Genomic DNA, 19,473 nt, shown 5'->3' with positions numbered 1-19,473 from the left:
ATGATTCAAAATCTGCATTTTAAGTTTAACAACACTAAAACGTTCTCACGTTAAATGTCATTTGGTTGTAATTAATTGCAATTAGGAAAAAAAGTACCTGTGCGTCACATGATAAATATGAAGGTTTTTGTACAGTGAGGTTGTTTTCGACCAAAACCTCGCTGTGAGAACATTAAAATGATGTGTGCTGTTGCAATAATGGGAGCTGTGTGGTCAGAAATCTTTCCACAAGATCACTCTAAGTGTGCCTTTTTTTTTTTTCTTGGCACGCAATTTTTCAAAGTCACATAACACAGTTTTGTGATGACAACAAGCACATTTATATAAAAAACATTTCTTGTATGCGTAAAATTTCAGTCATTCTGATGCTGACATATTAACATGCAAACAAATATATACATGGGCAGAAAAAAATATCGCATGAATTCAATAGGCTGCAAGCATGCAAGGAAAAATTACCCCGCTTTGTTTACGTGCACGTAAAACACAAATGGAGACCTGTTGTGGAACTCCGGATGATACAACTCGGCCCTCCCTCAGTGCGGTTGTGCTTCTGGTACTTTTCTTGTGGGGATGTCACTGTGCGTGCCATTGTGTGTTTGTCTGTGATGGAGTCCTGTGTTGCTGGTAACTCTGTATAAATCCACACACTGTGAGGGAAGCCTGATGTGTAATGTCAAAAGTCTGCCTTTCCTTTAAAACCTTTTCAGGTTCAATGTAGCGCCTGACCCCAGATCATCAGCAGAGCACCTGCCACGTCAGCCCTTCATCAACATCACAACACCCACTCACCGCCTCCAGACGTGACAGGCACGGAGCTAGGCAGAACTGCAAGACAGCAAAGAGATGGGTGGGAAGCACAAACATAATACTTCATGTCATTTCCATTATTTAAAATAGCAATCAAAGCTGATCTAATTAGGCCGGTCTGTATAATTTAGGCCTTTCAGGAAACACTGACAGGGTCCAGATACTCTCTCTTTAGTCTGTGTGCAAGTCTCACCAGAAGCACAGGGAATTCTGGGACACGGCGCAGTCATGACTTTTGTCAAGGATGCAAACCAGACTTCAGCTGCCTGTGTGTCCTGATGTCACATGGGCACTTATCGGAAACGATCACGCATGTGCGAGAGCTCTGCACACTCACTTAAAAACAGTCGTGCATTTGTCATTGTCCAGGTCTGCACTTGTTTGTTTAAGCTCTGACTTTGGCATGTGATGAATATGTATTGCATTTCTTATCCAGGCACTGCGTTTCCACATTTGTCATAAAGGGCTTTTCTGTGCATCTCAGTGCCTTTTCACACTTCATACATATATAAAAACACAAACCTTAACTTTTCCTGACTTAAAAATAGTTTTCTCTCTATTCCTGTAAGTTATAACACAACTAAAGTTTTGATTGACTGAATTTCTGAATGTCTGACCTAAGGAGTTCAGACATTTTTGTGGCAATTCGCAGTTGGTGGTTGATACCATCTTCACGGTCAGGCTGCATCCAAGTGTGTTTCTAGTTTGCCTTGCTTGGATAAAACATCACTTTTGTTTTGGTTTTTCAGAGTGGATAGATTTCATATGAGGAAACAGTGGAAGTCCTAAACTCTTCCATAACTTTGAAAGACACCGGCCAACAGAGGAGGTTATTTGGCACGAGGATTTCGGTTTAGATTTTCATGAAAATTGAAACACAAAGTAAAACATGACTCGTAGCCTGGGGGTGTTTTTATTTTTTTAAACTATATGTGTATGGAAGTTCTAATATGCTCTCTTGATCCGGGGTTTGTGTGGTTTGTTTTAGCCTGTAAAAATTTAGATCTTGACTATAAAAAAAACCCTACGCCTTCCTCTCAGCAAGAAAATGCAAAAGGTATCAAGCTGAAATTGAAGAAGCTTGGTGAAGAGGTCAAGCAAGGGCAAAGGATAAACCCATTACTGGTGAGTCTTAATTAAAACAGAGAAATAGGCCATCAGCATTGGTAGAGAACGCCATTGAAATTGCGTAAAGTGTGAGATATATAATCAGTTTTATATATATATATATATATATAGCACTTCAGAAAAAAAACAAAAAGAAATCTGAAATTAAGATGATAAATAATAAGAATAGAGTTTAATCTTTCACCGTAAGAGTTCTGACAATTCCATATAATTTTGCTCCTGGAAAGCTGGCCAAGCCATGTGCACGACCAACAGATGTTATTTTAAATCTAGATTCACAGGTGGTCAAAAAAAACAAAAGGAACTCTGAACCTCTGTGGGAGTTTCATCCCCAAACTGGCTTCCCATGATGCCCTCTGGGCCGAGCTCTGTAGGACAGAGGTGCCAAGTCTCCTCTGGTTTCACACAGGAAGATAAGATCGGTGTGTGTGTTGGACTCCTGTCACTGCGCAGTCAAAGTTAGTGCTGAGCCAGTACAAAGGTTTGCCAACACCAGTCACGCAATACAGAACAAAAAGTCAAAGGCCATATTTTACAGTCCCCACCTTCTCATTTACTCAATTCCTCACGGCGAGATGGCTGAGCATCTAATGACAGCAAAGCAAATGTGCCTGGATTTGTCCCTTTGCATGGATTTAAGTGCTATAACATGGAAATGCAAGAACCGTTTTTGAACGAGAAGCAGAGTCAGTTACTGCTGGGTTACCAGCTGACAAATATATGGAAGACACAGTTAATTTTCCCCTCTGTTTCTAATATAGATGCAAATTCTGTGAAAAGAAACAAAAACAACGATGACTTATAGGCTGCAAACGCAGCTGTGCACATTCTCTATACTTGCCATGTGTGAGCGATATTTCCATACAGTTTCTGACATGTGATTAAAAAAAAACACATAATGTCATTTTTTGCTACTTCATCCACAGTTGTTTATTATGACAAAGGACACATTTAATTGTAACTCTTTAGTTACAGAAATGAGGTAGAATTTCTTTACCTTTACTTCTAATATCTTCCTTCCAATACACTTCCAGACTTTCTCTTTGCTCACAGTCCATTTATTTGGTCAATTTATTCTCTTGGGTTTGGCCCACATTCTGGTTCCTATTTAATTATAACAATGCACACTTGTGGATATTAAGAATTACACATTAGAATTGAAATATTACAGTTTTATGCTGCATAATATGCAAAACAGATGCTCTGAGCTGAAGCTCTCTTCTTATTTTCCTATCACAACCAACCATATCATTACCAGCTGTGACATAAATCATAACATGATACGTCTAACATAATATCATTGTCCATTCATTGTCTTCTGTGTGGTTCTCTGAAGCCGATTAAGGACTTAGAGAAAACTCAAACATGCTAAAAGAGGAAATCCTGTTTTTTTAAAAAACTTTCAGGAAATAATTATTTCGCAACATTGGTGACTTATAAACAGATATACTTATTTTTCCTTTTATATGTGTCTACATTTTTTGTTATATTTCTATCGATTCATGTTTTTCGCCCATTGTGTACGGGCCATGCTAAATAACGGTTTACAGAGATATTGCAGATTCTATGTGAGTCTGTGGAAAGATGATCCTTCCTGCCACAAGCATGCTAATTATTTGCTTTATACTGGATATTTGCCATAATGTGTTTTTGAATAACTCCTGATATCACAGTTTGTTTTAGCTTTGAGTTACCTAAATGAAGAAGAACAATTATGCGAGGCAATCTAACATTCTCAACACCAGCGTAACTCACAGTGCATATGGACGGACACGTGCCATGATGGATCGCTGCGGTCAGCACCATCTGCTTCTCTCCAGCTGCTATGTCACCTTTTGAGCTCTTTTACACTCTACATACGAAACAGACAGAACGTAAGAACAGCAGCCTCACAGAGAAAGATGTTGGCAAACAGTTTCTCAGCAGCTCCATGTGGCACAGGACGTCATACGTCATGCAGCATCTTCAAAAGCGGCCACATTTCCAAAGGCATCGCCTGTGAACTGACTGGTGCACTTGGTTCTAAAATTCAACCAAATGGGGATTCTAATCATCATAGCTTTCCGCGAAGGAGAGCATTTGTAAACAAATCCACCTTTGATCCACGCTCCAAAATCAAACCTCAGTCACTTAAAATCGCAAATTGCATGATGGTGAATGAAATTCTCTGGCTGCAATAATGATAATTATGGCAGTTAAGTGGAGATGTTTGTAATCTGTCTGCAACACATGTGGGTCATGAATTATTAATGCTGAAGAGAGAGGCTGTGAGTGGAAAAACTTTAATCCACCCTGAAAAAACAGGATAGTGGCATGGTTGGAAGGAAGATAAGGAAGAGTGAGAAAACACAAATGGACAAAACATTTATAGCCTATGAGTTTGAAAGGGAGAGCGTTAAGAGAGAGAAAGGGGCAGATGAATTTGTGTGTTTGCCTGGACGCCACTACAAGTGGTGTGAGGCTCTTGTGGTTTTTCAGCCAATAAATCCTCTGCACATATTTAATCCAGTCAGATGTGCTGCAGGAGAGGAGCACTGAGGGATGTATGGCCATTACTCAGCAACCCACATCAGAAGGAGAGGACCTACAGATCCACCTTACCACTTATAGACATGCTCAGCATGGGGTGGAAACCAGACATGAGGATCACGAAAGAAAAGGTGTGAAAATCAACTATTCAGTATTCAAAGTTCACTGAAAAGGTCTGATCTTTTAGCAATATTGGTGCAATTATACATGGTCATTTATATGATGTGAAATGTGAGGGAGTGAAACTTCTCACAAAGATAGTTTTTTTAAATTCGATTATGGCCTAAAACTATTAAAAATACAAAGATACGAGTGGAAAATGCCTTGTGTTTGATTAAAAAGCACATAAATTCTCTTCTTAGTTACGTTTTGTTTAGTCTCACATAAGCACAGTTGTATGGAACAGTTGTCACTTAAGAGATGGAAATTAATCCTGTGTAGTCATTAATGGCCTAAATGTCTACTGTGTTTCAGTGCATTAAAGTCAGTCTGATGCCTGAACTAAAAAGTAAAAATATAGTTCTATGAGCTGCTTCACTTTTGAATTTATGTTCTTCATTTCAACAGTTATCACTACACCCCGCAGAGTGAAAAAGACAAAGAGTTGTACATTTAGAGATGGTTTTTCATGTTGTTTCAAGCGTGAGCTTTTTCTAGGTGTCTGAGACACAAGCGCCATCTTCTGTTCAGTCTTTGCTATTACCAGGCGGGCGCATTTCACTCTGATCATTAATGTCCTGCTCCATTTGACATGGTTTGCCACCAACCATTGTTTGAGACGTGTCTTAAAAGTGGGATATGCATACTGCTCTTCAACTGCCATTAGTTGGTAATTCCAGGTTTGACTTCCCTTTACTTACAGCACTGTTTTTCCAGATATGGTGGGACTATGAAGCACCTCACAGTCCCCTATACTGGTGGCCCTGGTTCCAATCCCAGGTCAGTCTTTAAAGCCATTTAAAGGAGGTGAGACAAAACATTTTAAAACTTTGCCTATAAAAAAGACACTTAAAAGTCTTAAATGATGAAAACTAAAAAATAATGATGTTACAGTTTTGAATACTAATACTACTACTATTACTAATACTATTTAAGCTGATTGAAATTACAAGGCACACAGAAAATCGCACTAATTCTTTCAAGTTCATCCAGTTGGTCAAGACAGCATTGGCTGCTTCTGCTGACGTACAATAAAGAAGAGAAAATTACACACACAGAAGTGATTGTCTCTAAACCCTTTTTTTTTTTTGCAGGGATGATGGATGGATGAGGTCAGGCAGGAGTGTCTTTGCCCTTTGATATTCACAGTTGACACTGTGATCTGTAGTGAGAGTAGGGGGCAGATGAGTCAGTATAAATGTCAGGATAAGCAAGACAGAATACATGTCTGTGAATGAGAGGGAGAAAGGTTTAACAGGGAAGCTGCAAAGAGTAGAGGTAGTGAAGGTGAGTTTAAATCTAAAGTAACGACAGACTAGGGTCAGTGGTGATTTGGGACAGATGGATACCAGCAAGAGTGAAAGGAAAAGTTTAAAGGATGTAGTGAAACCTCCTGTGATGGCTTGGAGATAATGACACTGACAAAAAGATAAGAGACTGAGTCGGATGTCCCCCAACACTGTTTAAATAAATATTAATTTTAAAAACGTGAATAAAAAATAAATTAAAATATGCATTTAGCTTTGAGATGAATGCAAAGAAATGGTTAGTTAAGAAGTAAAAAGCAAACAGTTTTAAGATGAATTTCAAGTGGAATCAAAGGTGTTTTTACAGTGATTTTATCTTCAAATTTCCATAATTCTCAATAAGAATATGCAATTAAATGAAAGAAAAGAAAAGAGAAAGAAAAGACTGAACAGTGGGACTCATAAGACCCCTGTCTGTCTGTCTGTCTGTTTTAAAGTCAGACAGCTTTCACGGAGAGAAGGCTTATTCATTAAAATGGGGAAGACAGGCATCACACAGCGAATGTACAGATGGATAAAGGATTTTCTCTCCAGAAGGCAAATACAAGTAAGGATAGGGAATAATTATTATGAGAAGTATATAGTAGAAAATGGAACACCACGGGGGACTATAGTGAGTCCCTTATAATTTTAATTGATGATGTTTCATAATAAAGACAGTCGAATGGCATTTTCTCCTTTTGCAGATGACGGCACCATGTGGAAGAGAAGACGTTATGTAGAGTTTATTACTAGAAAGGTGTAGGAAGCAATTTTTAAAGTTGAAGAATGGACACATAAGTGGGGATTAAAATTTTCAGTGGATAAGACCAAGACAATGTTTTGTTTTGTTTTTACATGAAAAAGAATCGGTAAGGACATTAAACTAAAGTTATAGAATCAAGAATCAAGAACTAGAAAGAGGAAACAATTCAAATTTCTTGGGGTTTGATTTGAGAGGGTTACATGGGCCATACATATTTAGAAAATTAAAGACAAATGCAAGAAAATGTTAAACTCACATGTGGTACAGAAATATATTTGTCAGGAAGCAGGAGGAGAGAGGAAACAGTCATTTCATGTCTCAGATTTGGGCACACTGGGCTAAAATGCACACTATACATTTTAAGGGAAACATTGCCAATTAAATGAGAGTACTGTGATGAGACATTAGAGCATGTTATATTACACTGTCAGAAGTATGAGAAAGAAAGAAGACAACTGATTCAAAACCTAAACATAATCAAATTGAAACAGGATTGAATTGATTTATTTACAAATACCACGACAAGTAAAAGTTATGAGGCAATATTTAATGATCTTAGACAAATGAATTTGTATGATAGGATCTAATACTTAGTGACATTCCGGTACCTACTCCTTATCAGTTGGAGGCGGTAATGCACCAATTCGTTGTTTCTCAACCACCAATAAAAACCAAGAAGAAGAAGGCAGCGTCGAGGTTAGCAGTGGGGTCCTTTTAGCTGCTACCGTTAGCTCTGCAGCAGCTAAGCAGCCATTGGCCGGTGTAAGTCGGAGCATCCTTCTAGAAAAACACCGCTTGAAGTGAAAGATATCGAACCGCAGTTAACGCCACACAGCTAAAGTAAAACGAGACCAACGAGATCTCTTTGAAGACAAAGAGTCTTAAAGGTATGGCTTTCACGAGGTCACTGTCATTTTAGGTCTTTTTAATAAACCGTCTTTATCATCTGGATTCGAGACGGCTGCGCGAAAACGAGTTGTCTCGGCGTCCCGAGGTGCTCTTTGTTTTTCGCAGTTAACGTTAAACGTCCCGAAACGATGGCTTGTCCTGGGGGTCTGTAATGGCTGTTTCATATGGATTTAACCTTTGGTTTTGAGTGACAACCGTTGAACTCCGGGCTTTAGCAGCACATCGTTACCGAACACGCTCGGCTAACAATGGGACGCGGAGATTAGGACGAGCGCACTATGCTTATTAAACTGATTTGGCATGGCTAGCTAACGTCGAGCTCGCACCAGTGAAAGTTTATTTTGGCAACTACGCCGCAGATAAGAGTTTCGAGGCTTACGTTATGATGCGGATTTTTGTGTTGTTAGCATCTGTCAGTAAGGCTAGCCTCTTTCTCCACAGACGCTAAAAGACTTTAACTTTGAATAGGAGGCCCGACATTTTTATGTTGTTTTAACTTCCTCTGTTATATTGGATGTGGTGTTCTGATTTTTTTTTTTTCAAAGCTCACCCCAATAATTGCTGTTACCAGCCAACAACTTATCGTCCAAGAGGAGGTTGTATCTCGACGTAGCGATTTAATTAGCTCTCAAACCTTAATAAGGGATCACATCGGTAAGTATCACTTTCACCGGCCCGGGTATTTGGGCTTGAGTCAGGGTTTGGTGTCCTAATGTGGAGCTTGGAGGGTCGCTGAAGCAGGGTCCTCAAAGTTCAAAACGTGAAACTGCTGGCGTTACATAAAGTGAATATCTTACCAGCTGAACTCAGCATGAGCTCAGTTTATATTCGAGATTACCGGGCAATACAGTACAAATAACAGTTCATACGGTACCACTTCTATCTCTCTATCTAGAGAGAGAGATCGTTTTTAGGCTTTTATTTAATACACAGTTGACAATGAAAGGTACATTTAAGCAACAACTGTGGGTCCATTTCGTCCACAGGTATCAGTTGAATCGGGTGGTGCTCAGCTTAATTACTGTTTATTGCTAGACTTGGACAAAAATGGAAAAGGGCAATGTGTCTGTAATCATTTGTGTAATCCTCAAAATACAGAACATCCCTACAGTATCACAGTGCAGACAGTTATGTTGAAATGTGCACAAGCATCTCAAGATACATAACCCTTTAAAAATCTTTTTTTAGAATTGTCGTGGATGGATGCAACAAATATCATAAAACAAAAATTTATAATCAAAGTATAATATAAGTTGTTTATACAAGTCTGTATGTGCATGCATAGTAAATATCCAGTTGTGAGCTCTGTTCTAGGAAACCTTGTTTCTGCTTGGTGTCAGATACAGTAACTGCAGGTTGAAAGTCTGAGACTGCAGAGCATGACCTTAACAGCATTTTGTAACCTGGTTGAAGACACAAGTGTACGATCTAGTTCTTAGGCTTTGAAATAGTTTGTCTTCTTCTGCTAACATCTTAAGTTAGGATTACTTGTTTGTTTTATTCAGGTCCAAATTTTTAATTGTAATATTTACATGTTTCCCTCCCAAAGATGCCTTCAGCAACAGCTGGCAACAGTGCTGTCCAGTCTGCCATTCCAGACCTGGGAAATGGAAGTCATTCTGAGGCCATGAAGCAGATTATTGGTGTGATTGACAAGAAGGTCCGCAATATGGAAAAGAAAAAGGTATCTATAGTTATCATCTTAGAGTAAACTTCGCTTTGGATTAACCTCAAATAGGGTGTAAAGCTTTTATCTGTTTTGTCTGTTGTTGTGGATGCTGGAAAATGTATGCTTTTGTCAATATATAATGACATACAGTAATATAAAATTATCAAACATACTGATTTGGGAGAATGCAGGTGTTGGGATGTGTTTTGAAAATCAGAAAAATGTTGGAGTAGGTACTTTAAATTTCAACTGGTTTTATAACAGGTTTCCCCTTCCCCAATGAATCCACTTAATAGACAGTAGCATTAATTATGATATCCAGATTTTCCTCTGTCTTGCTCATAATTTGTTAAGATTGTGTGAGAAATGTCATCAAACTGCCTTAAAATATAAATCCACAGTGGTAATAAACCTAATGATGACATTTTTTAATACGTTTGCTCTTTTTATTTGAATTCAACTTTAATGTCAAATTTCTTGTTTTTCAATAACCTTCTTGCAGTCCAAACTGGATGACTACCAGGCAAGGAAGAATAAGGACGAGAGACTAAATCAGGATCAGCTGGTAAGAAAACAAAACTGCTTCTCATTTGGACACAGCTTTGTTTTGTCGCAGGATCAAATGTAAATTCTGTCAAATGCAAGGATTTCCAGTCACTCTAACCCTGTATTTATATTAGGGGTGCAACAATACATGTATCGGTGTTGAATCGTTGATACAGTGCTTTCGGTTTGGTACGCATATGTATTGAACAATACAAAACTTTTCTTCTGACGATGCTGTCTGTGTTGAGCGCTCAGTGGATCTGCGTTCAACTACTCCGCCTAGGCTGCACTGTCGAGCGCAGATCCACTGAGCGCAGCGCAAGCTAGCAAGACAGAAGCTAAGCTCGTTGCAACATGGCAACTGCCTCAACTCTACCTGAAATTGAACCTCCCCCACCCTCATTCAGATCTGGCGTTTGAAACTATTTTGGTTTTCATGTGGAAGCATGACCCTGATGGACAAAAGTAAAACAGTATGTCGGATGTGCCACGCAATGCTCAATTACAGTGGTGGGAACTAGTGCGTTAGCGCAGTTAGCTCGTTATTGTGTTGACGCCGTCCAGCCCCACGCACGGGGCGATCCGCGGTAACTCGTTAAGGGAGATTTGCCGCGTTATGGCGTTAATGTCATTTTAACGCTGACAGCACTAGTGAGAACACAACAAATATGACTGCACATTTACGCCAACATCATCCTAGTGCAAAGACAAGTGGAAGCAGACAAACAACAAGCACGCATGCTACAAACTTTACCCGAGTCATTTAGACAGCCGTTAGCACATGATTCTCCTTATGGGGACCTGATATGTTTAATATGCTGCTGAGAATATAGCCCAGAAGAAGCGTATAGTATAGCTTTTATTTTGGAAAGAGCCATTTCTCTCTAATAAACGCTCTTTTCCAAAGATGAGTGATTTCTCGACCAGATAGATTTGTTTTGTTTTGTTTCAGCAACATTAAATTTAAAAACTACTTTTGAGTTAAAATATATATTTATAGTTTCAATAAATGACAAATTAAAAAGGCATGAACATTTTTTATTTTTTTATTTTTGTATCGAGAAAATATCGAACCGTGACACCAAAGTATCGAACCGAACCGTGAATTTTGTGTATCGTTGCACCCCTAATATATATCTCAACAGTCTTGCTTTTCTTCACTCACTCTCTTAATAATGCCCATTATCACAGTATTTGTTCAAGTGCTCTGATGGAATGAAAGAGCCATTATAAAAGTCTTTAAGTTTAACTTAGAGGGGAAAAAAGATCTGCAAACCCAGTTGCCAAACTTCTGAAGTATTTTCTTTTTTGACTGGTGACTTTAGACATTGATTGTTTTTTATATCCCAGAGAACACTGAAGGTCAGAGTTATGCTTGGTAGCACTAAATATTTCACAATTAAAAGCAATGATATTTTTAACGTTAAACATTTGCATTTCAAATGATTCAACATTTGAAATGTTTTCTGTGCACTATTTAAACATGGGCTTTAAATTATTTTCAAGTCACTCTATTTTTATTTAGCTTTTACTGTGTCCCAGCTTATTTGCAAACAGCTTTGTGTATGTAACAAACTTATATGAAGTTATGTTTCACATTCAAGTGTTATCATTGTTATGAAAGTATTGCATGTTTAGTTGTTACTACCTCCTGCTTTAAATCATTTCCTGTTAAAAACATCTGATTTTCTTTCCGTGTTGTGCATGAAGGAGGCCTTGGCGAAGTATCAAGAGATCAACAACAACTTAGAGTTTGCTCGAGAATTGCAAAAGAGCTTTCTCGCATTGGGTCAGGAGGTGAGTCCTGAGCTATAGGTGTGCTTTTAACTTGCTGATGAAGTCTTAAACACGCATACCAAAAATCAGTATGCATCAATTATTTTTTTTATAGATACAGTGGGATGCAAAAGTTTGGGCAACCTTGTTAATAGTCATTATTTTCCTGTATAAATCGTTGGTTGTTACATTAAAGAATGTCAGTTAAATATATCATATAGGAGACACACACAGTGATATTTGAGAAGTGAAATGAAGTTTATTGGATTTACAGAAATTGTGCAATAATTGTTTAAGCAAAATCAGGCAGGTGCATAAATTTGGGCACCACAAAAAAAGAAATGAAATCAATATTTAGTAGAGCCGCCTTTTGCAGAAATTACAGCCTCTAAACGCTTCCAGTGGGTTCCAATAAGAGTCTGGATTGTGGTTGGAGGTATTTTAGACCATTCCTCTTTACAAAACATCTCTAGTTCATTCAGGTTTGATGAATCAACAAAAGATCAAAAGACAAAAGATCTACAAGAGTGTAGTGCGCCCCGTCGCCCTCTATGGATCCGAGTGCTGGCCAGCCACCGCAAAGCACGAACAAGCCCTTCACACGATGGAAATGCGGATGCTGCGATGGTGCCTAGGCCTGACACGATGGGACCACGTCATGAACACCGACGTTAGAAAGAGGATGGGAATCGCGCCAATCACAGATAAGATGCAAGAAGCGAGGCTGCGGTGGTACGGACATGTGGTACGGAGCGATGAGAACTCAGTGGTGAGAACAGCACTGCGGCTCAGCCCCCAAGGACGTCGACCTAGAGGCAGACCAAAGCGGAGATGGATGGACCGAATCAAGGACGACGTGAAGAAGATCGAAGCCGATCTGACCGACGCCCTTGACCGACCCAAGTGGAGACGACTTTGCAGAAAAGCGGACCCTGCAACCGAGCGGGAAAAACGCTAGGAGGAAGAAGATTCAGGTTTGATGGCTTCCGAGCATGGACAGCTCATGGCGAGTCATATTTTACTGTAGCTAGCAGGTGTTTTCCTTGGAATGCTGTGTTCTTTTTTCCTCCATGCATAACGCCCCTTGTTATGCCCAAATAACTACATTTTAGTTTCATCAGTTCACATCATCTTATTCCAGAATGAAGCTGGCTTGTCCAAATGTGCTTTAGCAAACCTCAAGCAGCTCTGTTTGTGCTGTGGGTGAAGAAAAGGCTTCCTCTGCATCACTCGCATACAGCATCTCCTTGTGTAAAGTGCGCCGAATGGTAGAATGATGAACAGTGACTCCACCTGCTGCAAGATGATGTTGTAGGTCTTTGGTGCTGGTCTGTGGGTTGACTATGACTGTTCTCACCATTCGTCGCATTTGTCTATCCGAGATTTTTCTTGGTCTGCCACTTCGAGCCTTAACTTGAACTGAGCCTGTGGTCGTCCATTTTCTCAATATGTTTCTAACTGTGGAAACAGACAGCTTACATCTCTGAGACGGCTTTCTGTATCCTTCCCCTGAACCATGATGGCGAACAATCTTTGTCTTCAGGTCATTTGGGAGTTGTTTTGAGATCCCCAAGCTGCTACTCTTCAGAGAAAATTAAAAGAGGAGGGAAACTTACAATTGACCCCCTTAAATACTCTTTCTCATTATTGGATTTACCTGTGTATGTGGGGTCAGGTTTCACTGAGCTTATCAAGCCAGTTTGAGTTCCAATAATTAGTTCTAAAGGTTTTGGAATCAATAAAATGACAACAGTGTCCAAAGTTATGCACCTGCCTGATTTTGTTTAAACAATTATTGCACACTTGCGATCGTGGCTCAAGAGTTGGCAGTTCGTCTTGTAATCGCAAGGTTGCCGGTTCGAGCCCCGGCTCCGACAGTCTCGGTCGTTGTGTCCTTGGGCAAGACACTTCACCTGTTGCTTACTGGTGGTGGTCAGAGGGCCCGGTGGCGCCAGTGTCCGGCAGCCTCGCCCCAGGGTGGCTGTGGCTACAATGTAGCTTGCCATCACCAGTGTGTGACTGTGTGGATGACTGAATGTGTAAAGCGCTTTGGGGTCCTTAGGGACAAAGTAAAGCGCTATACAAATACAGGCCATTTACTTTCTGTAAATCCAATAAACTTCATTTCACTGCTCAAATATCACTGTGTCTCTCCTATATGATATATTTAACTGACATTTTTTTTTTTTTTTTTTATTGTAACAACCAACTTTATACAGGAAAATAATGACTATTAACAAGGTTGCCCAAACTTTTGCATCCCACTGTATAATTAAAATACCTAATTGCAAAGCTTTTAGACACTTGTTGTGATCTTTAGTGGCATCTGCAAATCCTTATTCATTCTCTGCCCTAGTAATTTTTTGTAACATACATTCTTTATTGCCATAAAACAATCACAGTTGGCAACACCTGGTGTAATTGATGAAATGCTCCCAAATGGCTCACAAAAGCTTAAAGTGCCAGATGGAGTGAACAGGGAAGCAAATAATTGTTTTGACCATGCTCATTGACCTTTTTGATTTTTTTTCAAAGTGCAGTGATGTACAGAGTGAACGTAATGGGTGTGTGATATCTTGTGATATCTTGTGAAACTAAATGCATGAAATTGTGCCTGAATGTGTTCAGATTCAAAAGGCAGTCAAGAAGTCTGCAAGACGGGAACAGCTGCAGCGAGAAGAGACTGAACAAAGACGATTGAAGAGTGTTTTGGAGCTTCAGTATTTACTCGACCAGCTGGGAGAAGACGGTGTCAGGCAGGACCTTAAACACCCCGATGCCTCTGGTGCGCCTTTGCTCACTGATGCTGAACTCTCATCCCTCGATGAGTTTTACAAATTGGTAGGACCTGAGAGGAACTACGATGTAAGGTACGCGTGTACCTGTGTGCCGTCACTGGTACAGAAGTTACATTTAGAGTTATCTGTGCTTAAATATGTTTTTTATTTTTTTGTTTTAAATCCTGCTCTACAAAAACTATTTACTACTACTACTCTGTGTAATTAATTACATTTATTTTGTGATTTGCAGGTTGACTCGCCAATATGAAGAAGCATCACTACACCTGTGGGAACTGCTTGAGGGTCGAGACAAGGCTGTAGCAGGGACCACGTGTAAGTATTTTCATGTCTTAATATTGTTCATCACCCATACACATACCTTTTTTAAAATAAACTATTTTTAAACTATATTTAAAGCACTTGTGGAAAATGCCTTAAAATGGAGAGGCTTAACATGTGGCTAGTTGATATTTATTTCATGCCTTCATCTTAAGTGCAGTAAGAAAGAAAAAATATCTTAAAGAAAATGTTTGGTGTGTGCACTTATCCACATAGGCGGAAACTCACTTGCACTCATTGTTAGTAGTTAGATTGTTCAAGACATCTGATCGGCCCCAGTTTATTGTATCTGTTGTTTCATCCCTTCACACAACATTTGATTCACTTGGTTAATTCTGAGATTGGCTCATACCAGCTGTTGCAGGACTTCTCTTGCAGATTGTACTGACTGTGTAAGAAAATGGAGGCAGACCTTAATCGTCCATTGTGGTTTGTGGTAATAGAAAAGTCTGAACAGCTTCGGTGTTCTCTTATTCCAGACAAGTCACTGAAGGAAACCCTGGACAAAGTGCTGCAGAGTGGTTACTTTGACAGAGCGCAAACTCATCAAAATGGGACGTGCGAGGAGGAAGAAGAGCAAGAGGAACAGACCGTGGTGGCTGAGTCTAAAGCTGTGGAGCAGCCATCGGAACCTGGTAGCTAACAATTAGCAAATGATGTGTGTGAGAGATGTGTGTGTGACCCAGAAAGAAAGCCATCCTCATGTATATTTTTCATTTAATATAGGATTCGCTAGTGAAAAAAATACAGAGCCCGTTAAAGTGGAAACTATAGAGGTGAGATTTGTATTTATGCTGCACAAGAACCCACACAGATCAACTCTTTCCTTAAATTGTTATATCACATTTTAGTGTACTGTCTTCTGTTGCAGTTTGTAAACAGACAGTTCATTCCAGAAACTACATACAGCAGTACAGACAAAGACCAAGTCGAGGAGTGGAGTGTGGAGGCCCAGGTATGCTCTATTACTGAATCATCACAGTCCTCGGTGCCTTGAAACTTACTTTCCAACGCCGTGAGTTTGATTCTAATGTGCCTGTCATGTGTCTGTGTTGAATAGATGGTGAATTCACTCCAGCATCAGCCCCCTGCTCAGCTGGCTCCAGAACAAACCATTACTGTGAACCAAGTCACTCCCACTCCTGATACTGATCCCGTGGTTAGAAAGCAGGCAGTGCAAGACCTCATGGCCCAGATGCAAGGGACATACAACTTCATGCAGGTTAGATGGCCCAAAATGCTGTATATTGTAGTATCCTATGGCTCACAGTGTGTGTCTCAAATAAGCAATGGCAAGTAGGATGAACTTGCAAAAAGGTTGGCCAAAGATGAGGACTGCATGTCCAGGCAATTTACAACAATCTATGAAGTCATGCTAGAGACAAAAATTCAAAAGAAGTACAATTTAAATGAGATCACGATTAGCCCAGGTTTTAGGAAGATGTGCTTACATGGGAGTTGGTACTAAGATCCTTTTAGTCAAGGTTGTTTGTAGTTGAGGTATTTTCCTAATGTGGAGTGAAGGATTATGGGTATGAAACAGATGTGCTTGCTTGCTTATTGGACTGATTGCAAATCTCATCTGTTTACATTTACTCTTGTTTGGTTGTCGTAGGACTCCATGTTGGAGTTTGATGGCCAGGCGCTGGATCCAGCCATTGTGTCTGCACAGCCAATGAAGCCTGTGCAAGCTGTTGACCTGCAACAGATGGGCGGTCCTCTACGTGAGTGACATTTACTCACAGGTTATACTGAATATGGATGCACTGATTTATTAGCAAACATTAGAATTGCTCATACTGGCCAATAGACTTTAAAATATAAATATATGTATATATATATTTTAAATATGATTTCTTTGTTTCCTGGGCACAAATGATCACTTTGCTGTTAGGCCAGAGGTTCAATTAGTAATTAGTGCATGCCTATTAAGTTGTTTGGTCGCTGCTTTCTGATGTGGATATAATTGAAAGTGCATAATTTAGCAGCATGTCTTTTTTTAGGAGTTTGTCTTATTTATTTGTTTTATGTCTTTCTGAACAGTCCACTCAGAGTCCAGACTTCCTCAGACAGCTGCAGTGTCTGGACCACAGGAATCCTCACAAGTAAGTAGGGAGGAGCCCCTGCAGGATATGGGTGGTGAGACTGCTCTTCTGGCTAAGTGGTGCAGCTCATGAATAATTGGAGTTCAGATTGTTTTTGTATTATGAAGAGAGATTTCGAAAGGTCTTCTCCATGGATTGAATGTGATGCTCTCTGACACATCTTTTTTTTGTTGTCTACTGCGTGCGATGGGGAGATATTTGATTCATTTGAATATTATAATAACAGAAAAGGGAACTTTTTAAGCCAAAAGAAAATCATCTCATCTCTTGCACTGACTTCTCCATATTCGTTGTTTCCTTGCCTTCCAAATTCCCTCCTCTTTTACTTACCCAGGCCTCAATGTCTCTGTCATCTGAACCGTCTCCTGCCCCATGTTCTCTGTCCTCTGCCTTCCCTCCTGTCTCCAAACCCACCCTCACTGGAGGCATCAATGTCAACGCAGCACCTTTCCAGTCAGTGCAAGCGGTACGCTTTCTATTGGGTCCATTTAAACGGTGTCACAGTGAGCATGTTTGGACTTGATGCATTCTGTAGGAAACGTCAGCTTTCATACTTGCACAAGTCATAGGTCAGTATTAGAGATTGGTTGGCATGTTTTATTAGTCACAGTGAAAACTGGTCAGTTATTGGTGCAAGGAGCAACAATTTAAGACTTCCCAAACTACGCAGATCTTTGACCCCAGGCCATCGTCGGGTATTGTGGTTATTTTATTTTGTTATAATATTGATATGGACAGGAATGGGGGAGGAAAAAAATTGTTTCTCTTTTCAGGTATTTAACATGAATGCACCTGTACCTCCAACTACCGATGGCCAAGCAGACCCCTTGAAGCAGCCTAGCCAGTTCCCTGGTGGCTATGGACAGGGCTTTAGCAGCCAGCCAGAAAATGCGGTCGACCAGCCTGACATCCCACAAGAAAGATTACAGACAGGTGTGCATCTTGTTTTGTACGGAAACCCAAGAGCATGAACACAGTGGTAAAAGATGTATTAGGATATCAAGAGGCTCCCAAGCTTCACTTTGTCACAAAAGAAATATTTTCTGTTGCAACAAAGTTGAAATATGAGTCAGTGAGGATGCCATAAGTAAAAATCACACAGCCTTCTCAGAATTCAGAAGGTGATTTTTGCATTTTTAAAAGTAAAAAATCCTTCCATCCTCTTCTGCCCATCCTTATCAGGGAGCCTATCCCAGCCACCATAGAGTGAGAGGCAGGGTAGACCCTGGACAGGTCATCAGTCTGATACAGGACTAACACAGAGAGACAGACAACCACTGGCATTCGCATCCACACCTATGTGCAATTTAGAATTCCCAATTAACTAAACCCACTAATACCTTGTCTAAAATTTAAAAATGTACTAGTACTTATCCAGCAGTACGTGACATATATTTTGATGTCGTTTTGTGTCTCTTCTGTCCAGTTGTTAATGCATTCCAGCCCCAGGACCAGATTATGTCCTCAACGCCAGGACATGAAGATCCCTCTGTAGGTGCAGGGTTTGGGCAGTCTGGTCAGTCCTTCTACAGCAGCAGAGCTGTGCCAAGAGGTGGACCCAGGAACGCTCGTGGCGTTATGAATGGATATCGGGGCTCCTCGAATGGATTTAGAGGTAAAAGCATCCAATGTTGTTTCACAGATTTACAATAATTATATTGATTTATTTTGATTAGGAGTAAATATGCATCACCTGTTGAACTAATGTCTTTCTGTCATCAGGTGGATATGAAGGCTACCGTCCACCGTTCTCAAACGCTCCCAGCAGTGGATACGGTCAAACTCCGTTCAACACATCTCGGGACTATTCCAGCAGTACCTATCAGCGGGTAAGAGTTAATGCATTAATTTAAGTCATTGCATTGAGTTTACATCAGTCTTTTTATAACCAAGCGTAACTATAAATACAAAACATGCACTTATGAAGCCTTACTATCTCTTTAAGGAGGGATATCAGCAAGGCTACAAACGTGGAGCAGCCCAAGGACCTCGTGGTTTGTCCCGAGGTAATGCGCAGGCAATGCGATCCTAAAGGATCCCGGGGACCGTCGAATTACGCCACGTTGAACATTCAGGATTTTTTGAATGTGTTTGCCCCAGCTCACTTTTATAACAATGTTTTGTTTCTCATCGGTAATCTTATTTTTTTAACTCCTGGCCTACTTATCAGTCAGCCTGCTTCGGTCTGTCTAGGTCTTTTTGATGTTTTATCACAAAAATGCTGAAATTAACTACATGTAGGATTATCAGCAAGTACGTGTGATGGAAAAACAACAAAAAGATATTCCTGTAAACTTGAAAGATTTCATTAATTTATTTTTTGTACAAAATAAATGCAAAAAATACCCCGTCACTGTCTATTTGATTCCATGAGTGCTGTAAGCCACTTGTTACTCCCTTTATAATTTTCATCAAAACGTTTAATTTTCTTGTTTTTTTTTTTTTTTTTAACTCCTGTGTCCCTGCCTGCATCGTCACCTCTTTGTACACTGTTATTGATTGAGACTGTTTCAATAAAGTTGTGCCCTATTACCTTCTGTTGCTGAAGCTGTTTGTTTTCTGACATTTTCATTCTGTGTGGTCTTGCATGTGAGTAGTTTAACTTAATACAATCCAGTGTAGAATTCAGTCTACTTCAGAGCAGCCTTCAGCTATGACAATAACAGCTATG

The 19,473-nt window shown here is 39.9% G+C and overlaps 1 protein-coding gene across 3 annotated transcripts; it reads left to right on the top strand.

The window, feature by feature from the left end:
• Positions 1–7,360: 7,360 nt before the first annotated feature.
• Positions 7,361–19,334, top strand: caprin1a (cell cycle associated protein 1a). 3 transcript variants are annotated; one of them, XM_040011344.1, is made up of 17 exons: positions 7,361–7,565; positions 9,137–9,271; positions 9,759–9,821; positions 11,513–11,599; positions 14,207–14,448; positions 14,609–14,691; positions 15,177–15,332; positions 15,424–15,473; positions 15,569–15,652; positions 15,758–15,919; positions 16,313–16,421; positions 16,741–16,802; positions 17,137–17,268; positions 17,576–17,735; positions 18,229–18,417; positions 18,525–18,631; positions 18,748–19,334. In XM_040011344.1, exons 2-17 carry the CDS (start codon positions 9,137–9,139, stop codon positions 18,832–18,834), a joined length of 1,908 nt encoding a protein of 635 aa, XP_039867278.1. In that variant the 5' UTR covers positions 7,361–7,565; the 3' UTR covers positions 18,835–19,334. The 3 variants fall into 3 exon arrangements, with proteins under 3 accessions (XP_039867278.1, XP_039867280.1, XP_039867279.1); XM_040011345.1 differs by lacking the exon at positions 7,361–7,565 and adding an exon at positions 7,610–8,241; XM_040011346.1 differs by lacking the exon at positions 17,137–17,268.
• The last annotated feature ends 139 nt before the right edge of the window (positions 19,335–19,473 follow it).

The sequence above is a fragment of the Simochromis diagramma genome, unplaced genomic scaffold, assembly GCF_900408965.1.
Source record: "Simochromis diagramma unplaced genomic scaffold, fSimDia1.1 OVJJ01000603.1, whole genome shotgun sequence".
Taxonomy (NCBI): Eukaryota; Metazoa; Chordata; class Actinopteri; order Cichliformes; family Cichlidae; genus Simochromis; species Simochromis diagramma.
The sequence above is the reverse complement of the archived record's forward strand: the minus strand, read 5'-3'. Positions and strand labels throughout refer to the sequence as shown.

Bases quoted from the DNA above. Each gene is read 5' to 3' on its own strand.
- caprin1a (XM_040011344.1), top strand. From the start codon at position 9,137: ATGCCTTCAGCAACAGCTGGCAACAGTGCTGTCCAGTCTGCCATTCCA. The intron at 9,272-9,758 runs GTATCTATAGTT...ACCTTCTTGCAG, and splicing joins GCAATATGGAAAAGAAAAAG to TCCAAACTGGATGACTACCA. The intron at 11,600-14,206 runs GTGAGTCCTGAG...GAATGTGTTCAG, and splicing joins TTCTCGCATTGGGTCAGGAG to ATTCAAAAGGCAGTCAAGAA.